Source organism: Urocampus carinirostris, chromosome 7, assembly GCF_059441175.1.
Source record: "Urocampus carinirostris isolate Australia breed hairy pipefish chromosome 7, RoL_Ucar_1.0, whole genome shotgun sequence".
NCBI classification, from domain to species: Eukaryota; Metazoa; Chordata; class Actinopteri; order Syngnathiformes; family Syngnathidae; genus Urocampus; species Urocampus carinirostris.
In genome coordinates, this window is record NC_142355.1 from 15,477,796 (window position 1) to 15,502,064 (window position 24,269).

The 24,269-nt window shown below is 39.0% G+C and overlaps 2 protein-coding genes across 5 annotated transcripts; one reads left to right on the forward strand and one right to left on the reverse strand.

Annotated features, from left to right (window-relative positions):
* Window positions 1-603: 603 nt before the first annotated feature.
* pdp2 (putative pyruvate dehydrogenase phosphatase isoenzyme 2) lies at window positions 604-9,417 on the reverse strand. The gene is made up of 8 exons (XM_088339869.1): window positions 8,989-9,417; window positions 8,725-8,913; window positions 8,521-8,640; window positions 7,388-7,674; window positions 6,396-6,501; window positions 6,036-6,272; window positions 4,506-4,805; window positions 604-2,359 (listed from the first exon to the last, which is right to left on the reverse strand). The coding sequence occupies exons 1-8, from the start codon at window positions 9,061-9,063 to the stop codon at window positions 2,096-2,098; spliced, it is 1,578 nt and encodes a 525-aa protein (XP_088195995.1). The 5' UTR covers window positions 9,064-9,417; the 3' UTR covers window positions 604-2,095.
* On the forward strand, window positions 8,942-21,953 carry terb1 (telomere repeat binding bouquet formation protein 1). 4 transcript variants are annotated; one of them, XM_088339866.1, is made up of 16 exons: window positions 9,324-9,620; window positions 9,820-10,022; window positions 10,427-10,537; window positions 10,792-10,923; window positions 11,111-11,242; window positions 11,339-11,399; window positions 11,485-11,582; window positions 12,584-12,712; window positions 12,778-12,930; window positions 12,999-13,130; window positions 13,214-13,339; window positions 13,436-13,772; window positions 15,629-15,675; window positions 15,762-15,827; window positions 15,908-16,138; window positions 21,581-21,953. In XM_088339866.1, the coding sequence occupies exons 2-16, from the start codon at window positions 9,950-9,952 to the stop codon at window positions 21,586-21,588; spliced, it is 1,836 nt and encodes a 611-aa protein (XP_088195992.1). In that variant the 5' UTR covers window positions 9,324-9,620; window positions 9,820-9,949; the 3' UTR covers window positions 21,589-21,953. The 4 variants fall into 4 exon arrangements, with proteins under 4 accessions (XP_088195993.1, XP_088195992.1, XP_088195991.1 ...); XM_088339867.1 differs by lacking the exons at window positions 9,324-9,620; window positions 9,820-10,022 and adding an exon at window positions 8,942-9,165; XM_088339865.1 differs by having other exon boundaries at window positions 9,324-10,022.
* Window positions 21,954-24,269: the final 2,316 nt, after the last annotated feature.

The following is a 24,269-nucleotide window of genomic DNA, read 5'->3' on the forward strand; positions in this document are numbered from 1 at the left end:
GTCGATCACGTAGTTTTGATGGTGTATATTTCTCTTTTGGGCATTTTCCTTTAAATCAATGAACACTTTTCTTCTTCACAGCTGAAAGTAGTTGTATTTTGTACTCACTATATCAGGTACATAGGTCCATTTTATTTATCTCATTTTACAAAAAAATCCTGTTTAACTGGGAGATCATATTGGGTTTGTGCATGTGCACATGTATGTACCGTATATGAATTATATATATTAGATATGTGCCAATGAAAGAGGTCACTACTTTGAATTCAAAATGGCAACTTGAACTTGTAAGAATAATTACAGTAGCACACTTGGCAACATCGAGTTGGCTTGATACACTACATTTTTCACTCTACTTTCATGCAGCATGGTTACCAAAACCACGCTATAAATTTTCCCGGGAAAGTACCATTTCTCCCTTAAAAATGTGGTTTGAAGAGAAGTCTAAATTCCCTCTGAACAAATTTAAATGAGCATGGTGTCGCAAAGAAATTCAACGTGTTGTCAAAACACAAAATGAGCAAATTGAGTCAGCAACATTCTTTTCTTTTGCAGACTTTTGTACTTTTACACTCCAGGCAAAGACAAAAACAGAGCAATGCATCACTATATATTTTTTATTCTCTTTATTCATCGGAATGTTAGAGCAGCTTGCATTTACATTCAGTTCAACATTCAGTGCTGAGTTGCCAAAGTTTTCTTCAAAAGAGGTAAACTGGAATAAAATGTATAATGAAAAAAACCTAATAATCCCGTAGTGTAATATGAATATCTTCCTGATTCACATTTGGACAAAGTCAATACGAAATATAGGACAGGAATTTGACTGCAAAACATCGGCTCTGTAAAAAAACACTGTGCAGCTAAGCTTGTTTCTTTCGGTCATTATACAACCCCCAGTCATGCCTCAACCTCTTCAAATGGAGTAATGGTCATATGAAATCCCTTTAACATCGTGTTATCGTTGCAAGTGCAACTGTTTGTGCACCATTCATATTTTCTGAAAATGCATACCTCGTGTCAAATATCATTTAATCTGTTCAAATTTACACAAAACATAAGCATTTTATTTTGCCCTTTTTCCCTCACAGAGATCCAATAATGGAAAGGATTACAAGAAATGGCAATACAAACGAAATGTGCGAGTTCCTCTCAATAGGTGAGAATTGAGGTAAATATGCTGTAAAGTGTTCAATGCGCATCTCTGAAATAAATCCAACCACTTCTTCACAATATCTCGGCTTCTGTACAATTACAAATCAGACTTTGCAAATTTACAAATGCCTGTGAAATATTGATACCAGGGGCAGTATATTGTGCATGATGTACCTGGAACTACATTAGACGCTTAAATCACCATTAAAGACAGTTATGATTAAAAGAAGAAAACACAACAGCACACAAAACGTATGCACCTTAATAATGTGCCAAAGGTGAACAAAAAAATCTATGCTTATTATCATACCAGTGTGCTATGACGCTAAAGCATGTTTAGCAAGTTCAACTTTACTGCCTGCAACAAGTTATTGCTCTGACCAAATTATAAATGACCATCTTAACTAAGAGTTATAACAATACAAATCGTTTTTCATGATTTTGTTGATGTGAAATGTTAGTTGTACCAATTTTTGTTTATATTAAGCTCTGAAATATGCTTAGATTTTCAGGCAACTAGTTCCTAGGACCTTTAGAAAACAATTCTGACTTAGCAAACATGACTCCCTAATGATACACAGGCAGATTGGATTTTTCTTTGAGTACTGTCAGCAATCAAGGAGTGTCAACTAAAACAACCAATGCATTATATTTAACTGGCAAATTCGCATCTTAGCTAGCTTTTAGTATTTAGCAATACCGCTATTAAAACTGGATTTGTAGCAAAAGAGAAAAAGAAGTATGTATTCTGGGTACTGTACTGTAGTGTATTGTTGATGCGTTTGCCTATTTTGTATTTATCCAGTAGCTGAAATCTGATGGGACAAAAGTTTGCAACAAGAAATGAAAAGCAATAAAGTGAAAATATTGGACTTTTAGAAATAAATTAAGATCATCGAGCAAGTGTGCTTCTGTGTTGAAAACATTAACTTGCAGTCGGTCAGTCACTTTCCTGAGAGTTCAGATAGATCACCACGGCAGTGATGTCGTCACGGTACATGCGGGTAAGGTCTTGTGGTAGCGCCAGCATAGATGCCAACCTCTCATGGCACAGCTCGCCGTACTCGCCGGTGCCAAGCGCGTGCCGGATGAGGTGCGTGGCGCTGTTGGCGTCTGCTGCGGGTAAGGCATGGGCTTGCCGCTTGAGCAAGAGCTGGTGCAGCTGGCCCAGCTTTAACTGACGTTCCCTCTGAGAGACAGGAGACTAGTGGAGGAAACAAGGGGTGCTTTCAGCGGAGTTTTGTGTTGTAAATACTTATCACAATTGAGAAAAGGGAGTAGAAATCACACACCGTAAATTCCAGACTACAATTCGCTACTTCTTTATACATTTTAACACTGCGATTTACAATACGATGCAGCTTATTTTTCACAAGCGTGTCAGCAGTGACTTCGGACCCGCGCCGGGCCCTTCCCGCAGCTGCGGTGCCCCATGTCAAAACTCACTATACTCTATTGACCAAAATTCAGAAGACAATCACAATAGCCTGTACACTTGCTGTGCCATGTAACTGATCTTAAACTCCCTTAGCTCCCTTGCACACATGACAAAGTGATAGAGAGGAGAACAAGTACTGTATTGCTACTACAATATAAAACATATGTACAAATGTTATAAATGCCGACACAAGTTACAAACTGAGGACGGGTACACAATAGCTATTGGGTTGACAGTTATTGAACTGATCACAGCCTTATATGATGTGCAGTTTTCAGCCCGATAGGAAAAAATATACCTAATAATTAGCTGCTGCCACTCTAAAACAATTCAATCTGGCAACACTACTTGTTAGAAAGATTCCAAGCATTTATGTATAATGATTTTTTTCATAATACTGCGTATATGTTAATGCAAATGTAATTGATATTGACTGCTGTGCTAGTGTTACAGGGTTCTTACAGCTTAAGGCAAGTTCAACTCAAGACTAAATATTTTTTTTTAATGCCTTTTAAATCAAGTTTAAGATAAAGTCGACAAAAAAAACACATACATCGTGCCTTGTACATACACATCATCTGACACAGCTTATAGCTATGGCGAACAACGTTTATTGGACCGCCATTTCTCATTGAATTTACACTTTCACAAGGTCCAAAGTAAACAAAGTTGATATGTGTATTGTGAGTAGACAAAAGACATGCGTCTACTCTGAAAGGCCTGACTGAAGCCACCTTAATGTTTTGATAGTTCTATTACTCTGGTCACACGATGTTGCCACAAAAGTAAATCGGTGAATTATTAAATTATTGATAAATTTTACTAAATCATTTTATTTAAACAATTTTGAATCTCCTTATGTTTTCACATTTTTAAGACATTAAATACAGTTGCTACCCTACTTACGACCAGTCGATTTACGAAAAAGGGTAAATACGAACATTTCTTTCGGGATGTCGAAAAATATCCGGACATTGCTGTAAGTTAGGTTTTGTATTGTGTGCACATTTTTCCGAGTACAGGACATTACTGTAGTGCTTCTCTCTGCCGCTACCTGCGTGTGGCACTGTAAGAGGTCACCCAGCATCCACCCTGAAAAAGAAATCCGCTTTCTATTCTTATTTTGTGTGTAAAAATTCTATACTGTATTTCCAGAGGGCTAAGAACTTTGACATTTTTATCATGAATCCATTCAATAAGGTTGGTGTAAAGTGTAAAGAAAATGTGCGCTGTTTCTTTTGAAACGAAAGTGGAATAAGAAAGCTTGATGCGGTTGAGAAAATGGTTGTATCATTTTTTCTGGCCACACGCCCCCACGGAAAAGGACCTCTTAAGGCGCATGTTCCAAAAGTAAGTTAATCTCAAATTTACATATCTTTATAGAGCATATTATTTTATGAAACGTTTATATTTCCGTTTCAAAACAATACAGGTTACTTATACAAGCCTTAAACATACTTATATAAACCTTAAACATACAAAATATAGCACTTAAGCAACTTTGGAACAAATTTAACTTGCACACGATCTTGTTCGGAAGTAGGGCAGCTTCTGTAATTAAATTCAAGACATTTTAATGTCAATTAAGACATTTTTAGAATAATCAATAAAATGCCTTTAAGAATTTTTAAAGATCCACGGGAACCCTTTGTTACTTTTCTGTACTAGACATTACCCAGTTGTTTCTTTTTTTTTTTAATGGATGTGAATTAGTTCATATTTATGGCTGTTTAAGTCTGCGGTACAAAAACAGAGTTGAGTCTCTTCCTTAAATTAGCCCATGTGGCATTTAATCAGGTGCACTTTGTATTCCGAAATTTACGGTAGTTTGTTGTCATGCTTCCATAAGGAAAAAGAAAAAAAGTTTGGTGAAGCCGCTTCATGTCACATGTAAAGATCAGAGCACACATACCTGCAGGTAAATACCACTCAAGTGTTCGCCGACCAGTCGCACGGCCTCCTGGCTCCTCAACTCGTCCCACAGGCCGTCCGTTGCCAGGATAAGGAAACGGTCCTGCGGCCTCACTCTGTGGTACATCACCTCAGGAACTGCGTCCAGGTAAGGGGGTGTCAGATAGTTGGGCAAGGAGTAGTGGTAAAGGTTGAGCGAGTCTGGATCCATTTCGGACTCAAGACGATCCAGGATGCCGCGTTGCAATTCATTGCTCCATTTGAACCTCACGTCGCCAAACGCTCGCGAAGGCATTAAAACCTGGCGATCCAAATGGAATGATTGAAAACACAATGTCACATTTAAACAGGGCACAAACACCTTGAGCTGATTTGATTCATAAAGTTGGATTATTTAAAAACATATTCAAAGTACATTAATCTAGAATAGTATGAATACCAGATTTTCAGGATAATGTGCAACCAAAAACCCCAAATTTGCCAGAAATTCAAAATCTCCACTTTGAAAGTGCAAGGTTTTATTTTAACTGGATACTAACACCTTGAAATTTGTTTTGGTTCACAAAGTTTGATTCCTTTAAATCCAATATTCACTGTAAATGTATCTAGAATAGTATGAATACCATACTCTCCGTACTATAAGGCGCACCTAAAAACCCCAAATTTGCCGAAATTTGAAAGTGCACCAAATAATCTGGTGCGCTTTATAGAGACAGATATACAGTAAATTAAAACAGGAAAACATGAATGCAACTAAATGCTTCGACTTGCAATTACCTTTAACAAATTAGCAATTAATTTGAGTTGTGAAACCACATTTCTTGAAATGCATGTTCTTTAAAAAATATTTTGTACATTTTCTGATGGATTTTTTTTCTTTTGACACACCTCGCTCATACTGTAGTTTTAATTTCATGCGTCTTTATACTGTTGCGCACTATACATAAAAAAATCTTTCAGAAAGGGATATTTTGGAAAGTGCGCCTCATAGGTCAGCAAAAACAGTATATTTATGATGATGAACTGTAAAAATAAAGTGAGAAAGGCTATACGCTCTTTAAAATAATGCAGGGAAATCGCATCGAATATGTTTTTATTTCCATGTAGTGACTGCACTGGATTGTTCTAACTCAGAGGTTTTAGTGCAGCTAGTCTTGTCCCCAGTGTACTTGTGCTTTTTTATTGTGTAATTGTTTTGGTAAGATGTTTATCAAAAGTCATGCAAAACAAAGCCTTTCCTTTTTAGTATTACTTCTTTTTCATCCTGAGTGTTTCAAAACCATATGAAATGAAACTTAAGATATACATATGGATGTCTGCATGAATATATATTCATGTGATTGTTTATGAGAAGAATCGGATATGCCTTAATGATATTTTTTCTTCCTGTAACATCATGCTATATGATTTGAGACTGTTTTTCAATCAATCATTTTTATCTTCTACCAAATTTCAGACCAAGTGAAACCACGCCTCAAAGTTTTCCCACCCCTGCTCTAACTGCAATCGGCGAACTCTGAGGATTCCTCACCCCTAAAAGTCTGTCGTCTACGACGACAGTCCGCCTTTCTGAGGGCGGATGTTGGGCCCTGATGCGTTGACGCTCAGCCTTGTTCCGACAATTGTGGTCCTGAGAAAGGGGCAAAGCGCTCCACGAGCCGTCCGCCTCCTGAACGCCCAGGACGGCTCGGCAGTCGCCGGCGTTCGCCACGTGGATGCCTTCCGGCCCGACATGAACCACGCAGGCTGTCGATCCGGCGAAGGCAACCTGGTGACCGAAAATCATGTTAAGCATGTGCCAATCATTAGCCCAAAGCGTATAACCAACTAAAGGAACCTGTCATGTTGGGCCAACGTGGCGGGTGTTGGGTGGGGGCAATTGCAAATATACCTGGATCGCTGTACTTTTCATTAAGTCATTGGAGAGAGGAACTTGAGCCTCTAAGGAGATGTCAGCATCCAGACGCTTAAAGGCGTAAAGCATGGCATCAGAAGGGCTAAGAGAAAATATCAGATTAATCCTTATAATAGAGTATTGTAAATTCCAGAACACCTGATTACGAGCCGGAATGGATTTAAAGCCGCAGGCTTAAACAGCTATTAAATATACTAATTCACGCGAATAGAATAGTGCCAGATTATAACATAGACATAACATTTCTTTTTGTTAAGGCTTCAATGGTGGTTGCGTGGTATCGGACCAAATTGCGTTTGCTTTGTTATCATTCCTCGAAGATTAAAAGAAACTTCAGCGACCTCACATTGACGCCATTGATACGAAAATAGAAGTGATTACTTCCACTATTCGAGATAATTTCTCTCGAAAGGGATCATAAATAATTCCAAACGTGCTGTGTTTTGTCGAAGATTAAAAGAAACTTCAGCGACCTCACATTGACGCCATTGATACGAAAATAGAAGTGATTACTTCCACTATTCGAGATAATTTCTCTCGAAAGGGATCATAAATAATTCCAAACGTGCTGTGTTTTGTATTTAGAGCGCATGTGTTGTGGAAATGAACAGTTTGCCGTTTTCCTTGGAAAACAGAACTTGATATAAATATGACTAGGCTGCACCGTATTTGAAGCCAGAGTGTTTAACATTTGAGCAAAAATGTGGCAGATTGTAGTCTGAAAAAAAAATAATAATACTTGGAATGAGTACAATTATCTGCTAATAAATGTGTTTTGCAGTGTAAAATATTTTTCTTTATCCCATTCCTGGCAGTTTATTTACATGTGTACAAGAACCTTTTCAATCCATGAAACATTTCTTTGTGTCAAGTGTAATTTTTTGCTTTGCCTCAAAATGGTTGGACCCAATTTACCCACAGACCATAGTTGGTACACTGTCATTCTTGTGTGTGTATCTGTCACTTACCTCATGCCTTCCCCATGTTCATGGCTGTCCAGCAGCTCCTGCCAGAAAACCCTGAGGTGGTGTACATAGAGTGGAGCAGACTTGTGGAAATTGAAGTCTGTGTGGTGCTTGTGCCACCGCAAGACGGGCTTGACGGGCCTGCCGTGCTCCATGCACATCTCCAACTCCTCTAGGCCGTGCTTTGGCATCATGGCGATGGTGATGTAGTAGAAAAGACGCTCGCTAACCGCCTGCGCGCAGGCCCATCCGCCATGGCCATCAAAAACACCAAAGAGTGTGCCCTTGGCCTAGACACACAGGTTCCCGTAGAGTTGGGTCGCGAAATGTACCACTTTTTCCTCAGTATAAGACGAACCACACTTTGAAGCGCATAGAATGAAAACTTAAGTAATTGCTACCTATTTGTGTATAACCTTCGCATAGTTCAAATACAGTTGTTGATCAAATTTACAAAACATTGCATGTAATGGAAATTAAAACTAAACTACTAAACCACTAGCAACACGGGTGACACACAAAAAACATTCGATTTTATCGCATCATCACACTATTTTTACTCACAGTGCCAGAAATGGATGTTGGAGAATGAAAAAAAAAAAGTTATCTGGAAAGATATGAATAAAGGTAAAACGCATGACAGTATCGCGCTAAAATTTGTTTCCAGCACCATGATCAAAAACTCTGATGACACTATGATAAAATCAGATGCCCCCTTTGTATGTCATCTGTAACACCGGTGGTCAAGTGGCTAGGTGTCAACACTCTAAAACCACAACCCACATCCCATTCTTGTTGCGTACAGTAATTCGCTATCTGAGTCCGCAATGTATTCGATTTATCGATCATTGCACAAATTTCGCGAAACGTTGTCTAGTAACGCACATGTATAAATACTGTATGCAATTCTAATCCTACGCACTGTATTTTGCGATATATAAGGCGCAGAGTTATAAGGCGCACGTTCATATTTCTGGCCAATTTGGGTTTTAGGTGCGCCTAATATTCCGGAAAATATGGAATTAAAAACGTTCACTGCCATACTCATTAAAAAAATAACTATTGCGGTCTACAGCAGAAAATGGCAGCGAATGAGTTCAGCACAACCTAACACTCGAACATTTAAAAAACTGTACCTGCAAACAGGTGGCTGCACTGCGGCGGTCTTCATTAGGCGTGTTGGCAGCTAAGTGGTTGCTCTCAAACTTTTGCACCAAGGTATTCCCTTGCACGTTAAACTCGGGTGCACTCACACTCTGTAATGCAGATGATAAAATAATTAATATTTGTACAAGGTACATAAAGAAGCAGCGTCACAGTGAAAATCCTTTAGCTATCACCTGCTCATTTGCTCGCAGAATGCCGTCGATCTGAACTCGTCTGAGCTGAAAGTCAAAATCCTGATGTGTTGAAAGCTTTCGCACACTTGCAGGTGTTAGTCTGATACCCGTGCACAGCTTGAGCTCTTTTTTTCTGGATGGAGAATGATGCTGATGCACGTGCTTGGATAGTAGTGTGGGTGGGCCATTCTAAAAAAGACCCCCCCAAACAGCACTCATTATAACATTACACACAAATCATTGTCTGAAAAAGATGGGATATACCTGTAGTACATTTGGAATGATACAGTCTCTTCTTGACGCTCGTTTTATAATGCCGGCGAACGAACGCTTCAACATTTCTTGAAAACTTGACCAAAATCGTCTCGGAGAGAACAGGAGGACGAGGGTGATGTTGACCCGGCACAACAACCTGAGGGGCTTTACGAAGTTAGATGAAAGGTCGGACCATGTTTACTTTGTTATCTATATAGGTTACGCGTACGAACGTTAGCCTTTAATGCTAGTTTTGCGCAATAGCAACTTCCGTATTGATTAAACCTTAAACTAGAGTGTCGTTGTTTATAAACGTACTTGGCGTCTAAAGTAAATTATGAATTGGCAATTAACATGTATTAAAACACAACCATGGTGGGTGAATAATGCAGATCGTTCAGGACTGTTTGACATATGACAGACGTTTGCGTCACCGGTGACGCAGTTCCGGGCGTATCGTTAATTGTGTCGTAACAAAAAAGATTAATTGTGTTTCTTTTTTTAGCTTAAACAACAAACGCAGACAAATAAGTGGATTTTTCGTGTAACTTTAGCAAATGAAAATAAAATGTAATTGATAGAAATGAAATTGCTCGAAAAAAATATCCATCGACGCGTGTACAGTGCACTGTTATGAGCAGGTGTTGCAATTTTGAACTTAAAAATTGGTTACGCTAAGACCTGTAAATACCTTCAAGTTTATTTTACATTTATAATCTATTTGGAAGTAACAATATGACTTGATTCCAATGTTTCTAAGTGTTTATTAGCATATTTTACACAAGACTAGGATGATTATTCTGAATATTGGATTTATTTAACCAATGCCTTTTTGAACAGGCATTCCAGAGGGACTACAATTCATGTTTGCTACCCAACAATAGGACGACGATATATAAGTACAATAAAATTATATATTATAAAATAAGTTTGTTTTAAGACTTTTTGACTCAAAGCAACAAATACAGTAATGTATAAACTTGGAGTTCAACTTACTGAAGCAGCTCAAGATAATGCAGGGATTTACAACAGAAACCGCAATTGTGAGTTTCACTCTTGATGTTTTCTTTTGTCTTTTTTTGGTGTAATTCTTTTCCATTGGCTCAATCTTCATCCTTGCCTCTTAGCCTCAACAAAACAAAGTATTATTTACATTCATTTCAATAACTGTTTCACAATTTACTGTGTAAAGGCAAACGTTTTTCACGAGAAAATGTCTTAAAATCATATGTAAAGCAGTTCTCTGTAATGTGTGCAGTAAAATCATCCGCACAACTGACAACAGTCGTGAGTAATGTATAAACTTGGAGTTCTCAATCACAGTGTGTCCTCAAGATGTTCAGGACACACTGTGATTGAGAATACATATTCTAAATGGGTGTCTACATTCAGATTAGCGGTATTAATCTACAGTACACGTTAATACGGTTTTTGTATGTCACATCAGCCATCAAGACAGATCTTAGCATGCTGTTGGAGTGTGTAAAGTTCCAGATGAACTGTCCCGACCTGCAGAAGCAAGCCCTCGTCACAATCAACTCCATATGTGAGAAAAATGGTAAAAAAAAAATCACTGACAGGTGCTCATTTAAAAAATACCCTGTCCTATTTCGTGGAGCTATAACCCATTTTTTGGGCAAATTCTACATGATTAAAAACAGATACACCTTATCCAGATCTTGCAATCGATGTCATTTATTTACAGTTTTTGTAAACCAGTTTATGGATTAAGACATAATGTTGAGAGATGATCGACTTTAACACTAATTTAAAACCTTTAGTAGATCTTGGGCTGGGTATGTGTGATTTCAGAGCACAATGTGGAACTGCTGAGAGAGATGGGAGGTGTGATGTTTGTGTACAACCTCTTTAAATCCTCTGCCGTTCATCCAAAGGTGAAACAGACTGCGCTTTTCACACTTGGTACCTTAGCAGAGGCCAATGGTATGTATTATGTGCTCAGCTGCCAAACGATCCATAATTTAATTCTTTTGAAATTATGAAGTCAATGTTGTTTTAAGATTCACTGTCCCTAATGTGAAAATAATTATAGAGGTTCTACCATTCTACTATGAGTTGTTTATTAAAAAATATTTTAAAAAATTCATCCATGTATTTCTTTTTGTTGAAGGGCATTGCAAGAATACTCTGTGCCAACGGGAGATGTTTCTTGATCTCTGTGGCCATATGAAGAAAGAAGATGCTTCCCTTAAACAGAGGAGTGTCTCTGTCTATTTATTGTCTGTGTTGGTAACCAACAACAGTAAGATCCAGGCTGTTCTCTCACTTGAAAATCTGAAATAAATGAACACTGACTTTTTTAACAGCTTAAACAGCATAGATAAAATCATTTTTCCAGGAACAGGTCAGACTTTAGCCCAAACGACTGGCTGTATTGATGTCTTGCTCAACCTCTTCATGTGGGTGCAAATTATTTTATTTTTTATTTGCACAAGAAATGAAGCAAAAGTCGAGTGTGAATACTGAATCTGTTTGTAATTATAGGAAGATGTATCCAGAGTCAACTGCACACTCGGATCACATTTGTCTCTGGGTATCAGTGTCAAACGCGCTGTGTGGATGTGTCAACAACCCTCAAAATGGTCATTGCAATTTAATATTTCCGTATTAGTAGGAATGCACTGAAATGAGAATTTGGAGCTAAAAACAGATTTGTAACATTTGTCCAGAAGAACAAAACAGTAATTGAATTATTACCAAAGAAATTTGAAAAAAACAAAATACAAAAATGAGCTGACTTACTCTAAAGGCATAATATGAAATGATAGATAATGGCCTGGCATGTTATTATTTGATGATTTTATAAGATTTAAATTTTGATTGTAATCTAAAAATGCTAATTAAACAAAAAAGGCCTTGAAGTACTCAAAAAAAATCAAATCAGACAATAAAGTGACACAGAAGAAGTATAACTCTTGAGATATCTAAAATACAAGTTCATTGTACATTGAGTAAAGTGGGTGCTTGTAGCTTAGCTTGTAGCTGTTGCACAGAAAAAATATCATCCTCCTCGTATTGGCGCATTTTAGCTTTTGAAAAACAGGAAAGTGAACTAATGATAATAGTGCAATAGCCAGCACAGGCTAAAACGATGACTAGTACTCCCATATTCACCAGAGTGAATAAATTGGCGCCACACAATCAACTTCAGCGATAAATGGATTGAAAGTCACACACAAAGTACATGTTTACAAATCAAAACTGCTGTGCTGTAGATTGTTAGCTTTGTAGTGTGAGCATTTGCAAAAGTTCAGCTAGCAGCGAACAAAAACTTTGAAGAATAGGGACACACAAATTTAAGAAAAATGTCTTGTATGTAAAAGCTTGGTGGACCTCCAGTGTTTACCTCTTTTATTCTCATGTAAAAAATGAATAACAAACAGCTCATGTGCAAAACTTTCCCCTGAATGATAGCCAGTTTCGCACGGCTCGCCTCACTTTAAACGTGATATCATCACGACATCGTTCTTTTGGTCGTTTTAGGTACAACAATTCTGGTGCCAACATTTCTGCGCATCCCTACATATTAGATATTGTCATGATCCTGAGTGATTCCAACTATTGTCTTTCTCACATCTTTTAGAAGAAATTCAGCGTGCCTGTGTGTCATCCTATCCACAAATCAAAATGTGGCTTCAGCAGACTTCTTTGCCTTGCTTTGAAGTGTTTCGATACCTTTGCTTCTTCATAGCCATGACAGTTGCCAACAACTGTACGTAAATCAACATCACAAATCAAATCCATATATGATATCCAAATTGCATTCTCTGTTTACAGCATATGTTCAAGAGACCCTTGCCACCACTGGAGTGTTGGAAACCCTTGCACACATGCTGAGCCGTCTGGCATTCGAATTTGACACAAGCACGTCATCTTGTCAGTTTTTAATCACTCTTATCAAGACTGTGTCAGCTTGTATCGCCAACAACGGTGAGGAGTAATTACCCCCATAACATTTCTCCATAAAACTGTCTCAATTGCATTCTATTAAAACACAGCAAACTTGGCTTCTCTTTTGGCCCGCTACAAAATTATGGATCATCTGGTTTCCCTGCTGGCTAACCCACACCTTAGCTGCGACGACAGACTGGCGGCGCTCATCTTCCTTAGCAATTTAACTGAAGTCTCTGGTATAAAAAAATAGCCATGGAAGCCTATTACTTAATTTTTTTGCTTGTGTGCCGAACATCTTTTTTTCTTTGCATTACCGCAGAGGAACATCAGTGGCAGCTGGTGCAGTGTGGCGGCCTCCCGCTCGTGATCACACTGCTTGCTGAAGATGCCAATGAGGAGGTCAAGAAGTTTGCCACTTTTGTACTGCAGACCTGCAAAGAAGCTAGTAAGTTAGTTGCATGATATCCGTTTTCACAATCACCACATTGATGATTATTGTATAATTCTATCATTTTGTTTGTTGTTTTTCTGTTCTATGAAGTCACATCTTTGAGAATCTCTGGTCCAAAGCAGGATGAAGTTGAGAAAGTTGCCACAAAAGCCGCTGCAGAGTCTGATTCATCTTTTCCTGATCGCTCAAAGCTGCTTCAAGGTCGTGCTCTTAGTGCCTTCAAAATACTGGATCCCTTCAATGTAGACAACACAAATAGGGAGAAAAAAAAAGAAGAAGACAGCCAGATCAAGAATGTAAAGTCAAGTGCTCAAAACAAGATGGTTGAAAGCAGCAGACCGATTGTATCATGTACTGTGTGTTACGGTACTGGATCCTTTAAGCAGTCCCAAGTACAGAAACTAGAGAACGCCAAAGGAACAAAAAGGTTGGACTTTACCTGTTGTTACATTTTACAAGGCATATACACTCACCTGCCACTTTATTAGGTAGACCGTGTTACTAACGGGTTGGACCCCCTTTTGCCTTCAGAACTGTCTTAATTCTTCATGGTATTCATTTAACAAGATTCTGGAAACATTCCCCAGAGAGTTTGGTCTATATTAACATGATGGCATCACACAGTTGGCGCAGATTTGTCTGCTGCACATCCATGGTGCTAATCTCCTGTTCAACCACATTCCAAAGATGCTCTATTGGATTGAGATCTGGTGACTGTGGAGGCCATTTGAGTACAGTGAATTTATTGTCATGTTCATGAGACCTGTCTGAGATGATTCAAGCTTGCCCAAAGAGTGCCTAGGAATTATTCCGCACACCATTACACTACCACCACTAGCCTGAACCGTTTATTCAAGGCAGGATGGATCCACACGCTCATGTTGTTGACACCAAATTTTGACCCTGCCATCCGAATGTTGCAGCAGAGATAGAGACTCATCAGACCAGGCAACATTATTCCAATCTTCCATTGGCGAATTTTATGAGCTAGTGCAAATTGTTGCCTGAATTTCCAGTCATTTGTGAAAAGGATTTGCATTCTGCATGGTATTCTGCTGCTGTAGCCCATCTGCCTCAAAGTTCGATGTGTTGTGCGATCAGAGATGCTGTTCTGCCTATCTTGGTTGTTAACAGGTGGTTATTTGAGTCACTGTTGCCTTTCTATCAGCTCGAACCAGTCTATCCCTTCTCCTCTTTTTTTTTTTTTTTTGGTTTGAACAAATTTATTGACACTAAAAACAGAAAACAATCATGACAATCTCAACAGCAATTAAGCACATTCACAATATTATAAAGTATCAACAACACATTTCCGCCCACAGAACTGCCGCTCACTGGGTATTTTAATTTTTCAGAACATTCTCTGTAAGCCCTAGAGATGGTTGTGCGTGAAAACCCCTGTACATCAGAAGTTATTGTGATACTCAGACCAGCCCTTCTGGCACCAACAACCTTGCCACGTTCAAAGTCACCCAAACTACCTTTCTTTCCCATACTGATGCTCGGACCGTGTCTACATGCCTAAATGCACTAAGTTACCGCCCTGTGATTGGCTGTTAAGAAATTAAGTGTTGACTAGTAGTTAGACTAACTAATTAAGTGGCCGGTTAGTGTATTTGGTCTACGACACAATTCTGAAAGTTTATGTCTGAACGTACCTGTACAGATATTATTATTGTAACATAACACTAACATTAAATTTGGTTTAAAATTATTTATATGAAAACCACTTATGATACTTGCTTTATAAAGAACAATTGATAAAGTGTGCCCTTTATTTCAAATGGGGGCAGGCAGAAGCACTGGGACTATTGCACCCTATTTTCCACATTTGGGTTTTAGGTAACCACAGCATGCAATAACAATTTGACGTTGGTTGAAAAAATTTGCGCCACTATGATCTATACTTTACTGTTACTGCATGTTTAGCGATACAAAAAAATATGATATTCTGGAGACTGATTTTGTTTCACTCGTAAAAATAGAGTGCGTAATAACATTTACTGCTTTTTATTATGAAAAGGTTAGCATTTAATGACAGGGTAGGGTATTCGGATAAACTCTGGCCATTCCAAAATGTTGAATAACCCTCTACCGATGAGTTCTGGCATCTTTAAAAGAAAAATTTTGGACTTTTTGTTAATTTACACTTCAATTTGTGTTTTTGCACAATCCAACTAAATTCAATGCAAAAACACTATGAAGTTATTTTTATTATTTTATTAATTAGGAAATGTATTATATTAAAACTAACAAATGCATCACTCTCTTTCCTTTTTTAAGGCAAGACTCTCAAGCCACGAAAGCTATGAAATGTACTGGTGGTGAAAGTAAGCTAGCAATATTTTTTTTGCTGAACCTTTCAGATGTACACATGTCGGATTCCTAGATTTAAATGTTGTTTTTTGACGTTTAGAATTGCGGGGCAGTGACATATATGAGGAAAAGAGGCAAGATTTTTGTCTCAAAGAAAGATGTGCAGGTAGAATAAGGATTGTGTCTTTAATGAAGGTGAAATATTTTGTTTTTCTTTTTCTCACTTTGCTTGTTCCAATCCCCCAGCTTGCGTGCTGCCTTTTGAAAGACTGACCAGTAGAACCTTTGCATCAATACTAGAGTCAAGCCATCAGAAGTGCGAAATGCACAAGGCCCTTCTGGAGGCGGCAGAGCGCTTCAACGTCCCCCAACGCTTTTCTCTGTTGAAGGAAGAGTATGCTGCACTGGAACCAAAACATAAAAAGGAATCAGCCATAGTGCCAAAGAAAACCCGGGCAAACCAACACCTACCAATAGGTAAATACTTCCTATATCTACCTTGCAAACTGTATCCGAATCCCAGCTACACGTTCTGTTTTATGTGTAATGCAGCATTTGACAGTGAAGCCTTTGCAAAATTGCAAATTTTGGAGTTGTATTTTGTCCCTGCTGACCACCAGAGGCGTTGTTTCAATCTCAGATTTTTACCTAGGCGCATGTGCAGTTCCAGAAATGCATACCAAAATGTCACTTTATTGCACCTGTCTCATTAGGAATCTATAAATGTGTGTCTCGTTACAGGTGAGCTTGTCAGAACCAGCACAAATGGTAAACCCAATCGCGTAAATCACAAGTTTATTTAAATATAGAGGAAAGTCAGCGCCGGTGCTCGCTGGGCATGGTAAGCAAGCCGCTCATGGGATCCGAGCTTGTTCTGAATGCAGAAGTGGATCTTCTGGAGCGGGAGATCGTAGCGTAGTTAGACGGAAAAACAGGTCGTTAGCCGGGACGGGAGATCAGAACGTGGTCGGAGTCAAAGACAGGTCGTTAGCCGGGACGGGAGATCAAAACGTGGTTGGGGTCCAAAAACGGGTTGTAGCAGGAAACAAATGGGGAAATCAGGAACGGACAAGTGGAAAACGGTTGACAAAATGGGATTGACGGGAGTCAGAGTCAAAGTGCTTGCCTTGTAGAAACAGAGGTTCGCTGATGGACTGACCACAAGCGAGTGAAAGGACTGAACTTAAAAAGACGGGGAACCAATCAGGTAGCCCGCAGCGGCTGGCGCCAAACGAGCGGGCACAGGTGAAAGTCATGAGTAATCATGACAGATACCTTTTTATCTTCCCACGTAGCAGGTGCTTTCTGCTATTTTCCGCTTGAAGGAATCTGGGTTTTTGCTGTCCCGAGTGCTTTAAGCCTTGTGACTTTTTGTCGAAGCTGCGTGTTTTTGTTCGCTCTACCCAAAGGCTGAGTAGGGTTTGCTTGTCCGTTGCGGTGGAAAAGAGAATAAAAGGGCGCTTTGAACTCAGTTGGGCATTGTTAACACATACAAATATTCTACTTTCGAGTTTTTAGGACAAACAACTCACCCAACTTTTAAAGATTCAAATACTGTTGTTAATGTGCATATTTTGATCTACACAGTGCATGAAACGTTTTTTCAAGAGCGTTTTTCAAGATCTTTGTTTAGTACAGCAAGACCTCGGTTATCGCGGTTAATGGGGACCAAAACCACCCACGATAAGTGAAAATCCGGGAAGTAGCGGCGCACCTTCAAAAAAAAAACAATTTTTTTTACAATTTTTTTTAAATTATTACTTTTAAAAATAAATAAATTACAGACCGCGAAGCTCTGAAGCCGCGAACGTCGTACCGCAAAGTAGCGAGGTCCCACTGTATATCATTTGGGGCGCCGAAAAATGGTCGGTGATGCCGCAAATGGCCGAGAAAAGGGGACTTTACAGTTTTCGACTGTATCTTAAATGATAAGATCAAATTTTCTTAATGGAGATCTTTGTGTTTGTAACTCAAAACAAAAAAGTTACTTTTTTATAAACTGACCCCTTTAAAAAAAATGATTGATGAATAAAATTGTGATAATCTCAGAAATCAGAATTAAACCAAAAGCCATCATGCAAACCCTTCACAGTCGTCATGGAATTCTAAAAGCTCAACATAGTGAGGCAGACTTGCACCGTGATGCTTTTGGGTACGTCATGTGGTTTTCTTTCTCGATTGGTTCACATTGCTACAAATCAAATCTCACTTTTCCTCTGTCCATATGTCCGCCTGGTTCCCATCTCCAGAGGAGCCAAGGAAAACTTGCCCAAGAATCACAATAGTAAGCATGAAATTATCCCACGGTTTTTGTTATGAACAATTAATCACACTCAATACGGTACTGCGTAACCTTCCATCACAAATATCTGTGACATTGCAAATATTTAATTTGTAGATATTAAATCCTCGCTGACAGGATCCACTTGTTCCCATAGCAAAGGGGAACTGAAATGCCAATGACTTTTACAACAGGTTCCGGTAGATATGTATTGCACTTTTGCTTTATTTTCTACTTTTTGTGTTTACAAATAAGCCGCACAAACAAAATCATATAGTGTCATAATGAATACACGGTACAACCATGTGAACACTTTTTCGGGAAGCATTCCTCCATTGCTGGATGTTTCTTGCCACATAAACCTGCGCTATCACTGTATACGGAGGACCGATCTTGCCGTATGTAGAAATAAATGTAAAATTAAATACTTGCCTACAAATACAAATTATGCCATATAAATAAAAGAATTCGTACGGTAGATAGATCATGAAATACCTAAATATATCAAGTAACGGCTGGTGTATACTTTTTGAAGGCATGGAAACAATGGCTCAAAGACTGCGCCGGTGGTACATTTTATCACGGGTGTGGGGAGCCTGGCATAGAGACGTCCTCCGTGGTTCAGTTAATCACAGGCGTGAGGAGGCTGGCGTGTGGAGACGGCGTCGGTAGGCGGGTGTGGGTCTGCCCATAGTGGTTGTAAATCACTTTATTATGCGGTGTAAGTACAGTATTTTCAAGACTATAAGGCGCACCTAAGCCTTTATTTTTTTCAAAAGCTGACCATGTGCCTTATTATACAGTGCGCCTTGAATATGGATCAATATTAAGTCGCAAGGTCTCGCAACTAAAGCAAAAGCATCCGCTGACTAGAATTTCCCCCGTATGCGAAGTATTTTGAGGTGTATCCTGGGATATACAGTGACTTGAGAAACTATTTAGTCCCCTTGAACTTTGTGACCTTTTGCCACATTTCAGACTTCAAACATAAAGATATAAAACTGTAATTTTTTGTAAAGCATCAACAATACGTGGGGCATAATCATGAAGTGGAACACACTTTATTGGATATTTTAACTTTTTTAACAAATAAAAAGCAAAAAAGTGGGTGTGCAAAATTATTCAGCCCCTTTACTTTCATTGCAGTAAACTCAGTAAATGTTTTGTCCAGAAGTTCAGTGAAAATCTCTGAATAATTCTATGTTCATCCAAGAATGATAAATGGAGTCCACCTGTGTGTAATCAAGTCTCTGTATAAATGCATTGCACTGTGATAGTCTCAGAGGTCTGTTTAAAGCGCAGAAAGCATCATGAAGAACGAGGTACACACCAGGCAGGTCCGAGATACAGTTGGAGAAGTTTAAAGCTGGATTTGGATACAAAAAGATTTCCCAAGCTTTAAACATCCCACAGAGCACTATGCAAGCAATATTATTGAAATGGAAGGAGTATCAGACCACTGCAAATCTACCAAGATTGGGCCGTCCCCCTAAACTTTCAGCTCATACACGGAGAAAACTGATCAGGGATGCAGCCAAGAGCCCCACGATCAATCTGGATGAACTGCAGAGCTCTACAGCTGAGGTGGGAGAATCTGTCCATAGGACAACAATCGGTCGTATACTGCACAAATCTGGCCTTTATGGAAGAGTGGCAAGAAGGAAGCCATTTCTTAAAGATATCCATAAAAAGTGTTGTTTAAAGTTTGCCACAAGCCACCTGGGAGACTCACCAAACATGTGGAAGAAGGTGCTCTGGTCAGATGAGACCAAAATCGAACTTTTTGGCAACAATGCAATACGTTATGTTTGGTGTAAAAGCAGCACCGCTCATCACCCTCAACACACCATTCCCACAGTCAAACATGGTGGTGGCAGCATCATGGTTTGGGCCTGCTTTTCCTCAGCAGGGACAGTGAATATGGTTAAAATTGATGGGAAGATGGATGGGGCCGAATACAGGACCATTCTGGAAGAAAACCTGATGGAGTCCGCAAAAGACCTGAGACTGGGACGGAGATTTGTCTTCCAACAAGACAATGATCCAAAACATAAAGAAAAAGTTACAATGGAATGGTTCACCAAAAAAACAGATCAAGGTGTGAGAATGGCCAAAGAACTGAAAACTGCTGTTCACAAATGCTTTCCATCCTACCTCACTGAGCTGTAGCTGTTTTGCAAGGAGTAATGGGCAAAAATATCAGTTTGTCGATGTGCAAAACTGATAGAGACATTCCCCAAGCGACTTGCAGCTGTAATCGCAGCAAAATGTGGCGCTACAACGTATTAACTCAATGGGCCTGAATAATTTTGCACACCCACTTTTTCGTTTTTTATTTGTTAAAAAAGTTTAAAATATCCAATCAAGTGTGTTCCACTTCATGATTGTGTCCCACTTATTGTTCACAAGAAATTACAGTTTAATATCTTTATGTTTGAAGTCTGAAATGTGGCAAATGGTCACAAAAGTTCAAGGTGGCCAAATAGTTTGGCAAGCCACAGTATATACCGGCGTTTCATTTCCTAACCAATGTGTCAATCATCATTTTAATCGATCTCTATTGGCTAAAGTTATTTGGAGGTAAAGGAGGCAGGTCCTTTTAGCATTTACAGGCTAGTGTAGGCCAAAGCAGGGCAAAACAAAGCCTGCAATTGGCCGAGAAAGATGTGAATCACACATTTGGTTGCTCTACGGCCTGGAGAAAATATTTTTTACCAGTCTGTTCATTTGTAAACGGGAATTATGTGGCTAAACAGGCAGTTTGCAACAAGCAACGTGCATTGATGCAAAGATGCTCTTCAGCGGATTTTTTTTATTATTATTTGTCAGCATTGTGTGTTTTGGATTGTGTAAATATTTTACACGGTTGGATTTACTATACTCACGGATGTTGCATATTATTATTGAACGTGATGGCTGCAAGACGACTTTATTTAGCTTTATCTTTTCCCAGTATCTTGTTTCAGACTGATCTTGATGTCTCTGTGATGAGTCTATTTTTAAATTCAATTCAATGCAATTCAATTCAAAGTGTTTATTGCCGTATGCACAGGAAAGAACCACTTTTTCCTGCACAATGAAATTCTCACTATCCACACAGTTGCCAGCGAAAAATAAAATAAAAAATGGTTGGCATTTCTTGAATCCCAAGAGTTTAACCTTCCTAATGATATGTGGAATGACGCATTTGAGTGATTGGTGACATCGTACAGACACCGTGTCCGTACGTGTCTGAGTCACGTATTTTCTTCTTTGCGAGCCGTCAGAATGTTAAGGGGTTAATAAGTTTGACTGAACTATCTGACTGCTTTGTTGACGTTCCCACTGTAGCGCGTTATAGTCCGGAGCGCCTTACAGTCGTGAAAATACGGTAATGCAAAAATTTAAGAGGAAACGAAAACAAGAAAAAGGAAAAAGAAAAAGTGAGTCTTTCGAGGTTTCTTCTTTTTGACAGTCTGTTGCTGGAAAAGGAAAGGGGTGTATTTGTATCAGGGAATTCACCCTGCATCTTTTATTTTGCTATTTTGTCGTGTTGTCTAGAGAAATCTTTTGGCAAATACGACACATATCGGAAGGGTTCATTCACATCTGTTTTAATTTAAACAACATGGTTAAATATTGTCTTTTTGTGGTTTCAGATAAGTAAAGCCACACGATGCTGACTGTGGATCTGTTCCGGATCAAAATCAGTTATCTTTCATAACTGCGATAAATCCTTCAGCTTTCCACTGCAGTTTATCTTTAATTGTGCTCCTGTGTTCTGAGTCATGATTTTTTTCTCCAGCACATACAAAATGTTCTGCTGCACTTAAATGAATGCTTAGTCATAGATGTGTTAACTAGTGGTATATCAGATTTCAAATAGTTTATACTTGCCTATAATTTATATCAACCGGTTCCAGTCAATGCACAGTTTTGATTGACGCTGTTCAGCTAGCAGTTTATTATTGTACTTGGCTCCTGTACTAAGCTTTCTTTGAACACTCTGAAATAAAAAGTATGCAAAACTTATTGAAGACTAGATTTTGGCAACAGGAATGTGTGCTTAAAGTGCGACTTGATGGACGAGTAAAGGATGTACTCTGCCAAAGTCAGCAAGGCTAGTCTCCAGCTCAGCGGTGAGTGTGGCCTTGAACATGATAAGTGATCTAAGTGGTAATTGAAATGTTTGAAATGTTCAATCCACCACACCAGACGTTGGACCGTTTGCAATGAAAGCACAAATGCTCTTACTTTAGACAATGACCAATCATTGCTCTGCCCCTGGAAGCGGGTGAAACATGATTGGATATTTTCTTAAGCATGAGCGTTTGTGATGTCCGCCTCAGCATTCTTGACAGCATTCCCTAAATAGCCGCCCAGACACGTTTAAAAACTGGTGGATTTTGCTTTTTAACTTATATTCTACATAAAATAATAGCAATATATTTGCTGAGATTTGACTAGTGGGGGCCCTTAATAATATTAAAGGATCTGTCTGTAATTTTGAACTTTTTTAGCTGCCTCCATCTCCCGGCTAATCTTATTGCAGCCTTAGTCTGCTCGTTCATGATGTGTGTGCGGGTATGTGCATTACTCAAACTCGCTCGAATAAACTTTTCCTTTTTCATCTTTGGGTTTGGGTTGGTGTTTGGATTCTACTTGAAGCAGGTTTTCTTACTCTGACCATTTTTACGCTACACTAACAAATACAAACAAAAAGCATAACCTGCGGGGATGTGATTATCGTCACTTTCTAGCACTCCCTCATTCTAATCCTCTTACCTAATACCGATGTCTAATATGTCCACCCAAAAATCCATGCCAGGGGTGGGCAAACTTTTTGAGTTGCAGGCCGCATTGGCTTAAACATTTTTTTATAGGGCCAGTAGAAAAAAATGTTACATTTTTTGTATATAGCGATACAGTCTCGAATACAAACCTCAGCAATACCTGATTGTAGCTCCTATGCTGTTAGACAGAGGGGAAAAAGCTACTGGAATTGTTCTGGGTTTGAGGAGTGGGAATATTAATTTAGTTGAATATGTTTAATTTTGGGCAGCATGGTGGGGCAGTGGTTAGCGCGTGTGCAGCACAGTTCTGAGGTCATGAGATCGAACCTTCCTGTGTGGAGTTTGCATGTTCTCCCTTTGGTTTGCGTGGGTTTCCTCTGGGCACTTCAGCTTCCTCCCACATTCTAAAAACATGCATGTCAGGTCAATTGGGATTGACTCCAGAACCCCCGCGACCTTAATGAAGATAAGCGGTGCAGATAATGGATGGATGGATGTATGTTTTATTTATTTTTTCAGTTTGATAGCCGGTCATCTACTCTAATTTTGTTGTTAATCTATTTTTATTAGCAAAAATTACGTTTATCTGCACTGATAGGGTTTAGAATCAACAATCAATCTATTTTGTGTCAGAATAAGTTACACAGTAATACACTTTGAATTTCAATGGCAGTTCAAATAAATGACAAGAAGGTTCATTAAATAAGCAAAGAAAACACAATTCCAATGTTTTCCAGTTCAGGGGATCCCAAATGCATGGGTGGAGAAGCACCTTTTCCGTTACTGGCTCTATCTAGTGTTAAAACTGAGAAGTGCAACAGAGTTGAGCTCAAGCGCCATGCGCGGGCCATATTCAACTATATTTTCAAAATTAGCTGCGAGCCAATAAAAGCTGACCCGCAGGCCATAGTTTGGACACCCCTGATCTATGCTAAAAGGTAAGATACAGGGTTCGTACAGGGCTTGCAATCCTTGAAAATGCTTGAATTTTAATGTGTTTTCAATTTCAAGCAGAGGCAATTTTAGGTTCAGAGCTTTGGGGGTGCTGAGCACGCAGAGTGTGTGTCTGATTAAAAACATTTGGTCATTTCACTTAACGTGATTTCGAAACATTCAACACGTTGAGGAGTGTCACCTCCCATTTGTGACCATCACATGACAATATGTGGTTAAATAGTTGTTCAACATACTTTCACCGTAATACAGCAGAGCCTCCACAGACTCCGTCTCTATGCTGCAAGTGATACTAGCCAAGTGAAGGGGGGCGGAGTTGGTACTGGAAAATCAAATGGACTGAACCATTTTAAGTCCGTGGAATATTTTTGACAGTGTCTTGTTCACATTTTTTGTTTTGCTTTACTTTTTTATTTTGTACCTATTGTTTTTCAACAGCTATGTAAGCCTATCCTGTCATTTATTGAGGAAAATAAAGTTTTAAAAATGCTATAATTTTTGGGGCCGCTTGGGTTGAATTTGGGGGTGCTCAACGTGCGAGTCAGGTCCATGGTTCAGATCCACAAATATATTTGTGATTTACTCAAGATCTAAAAATCAA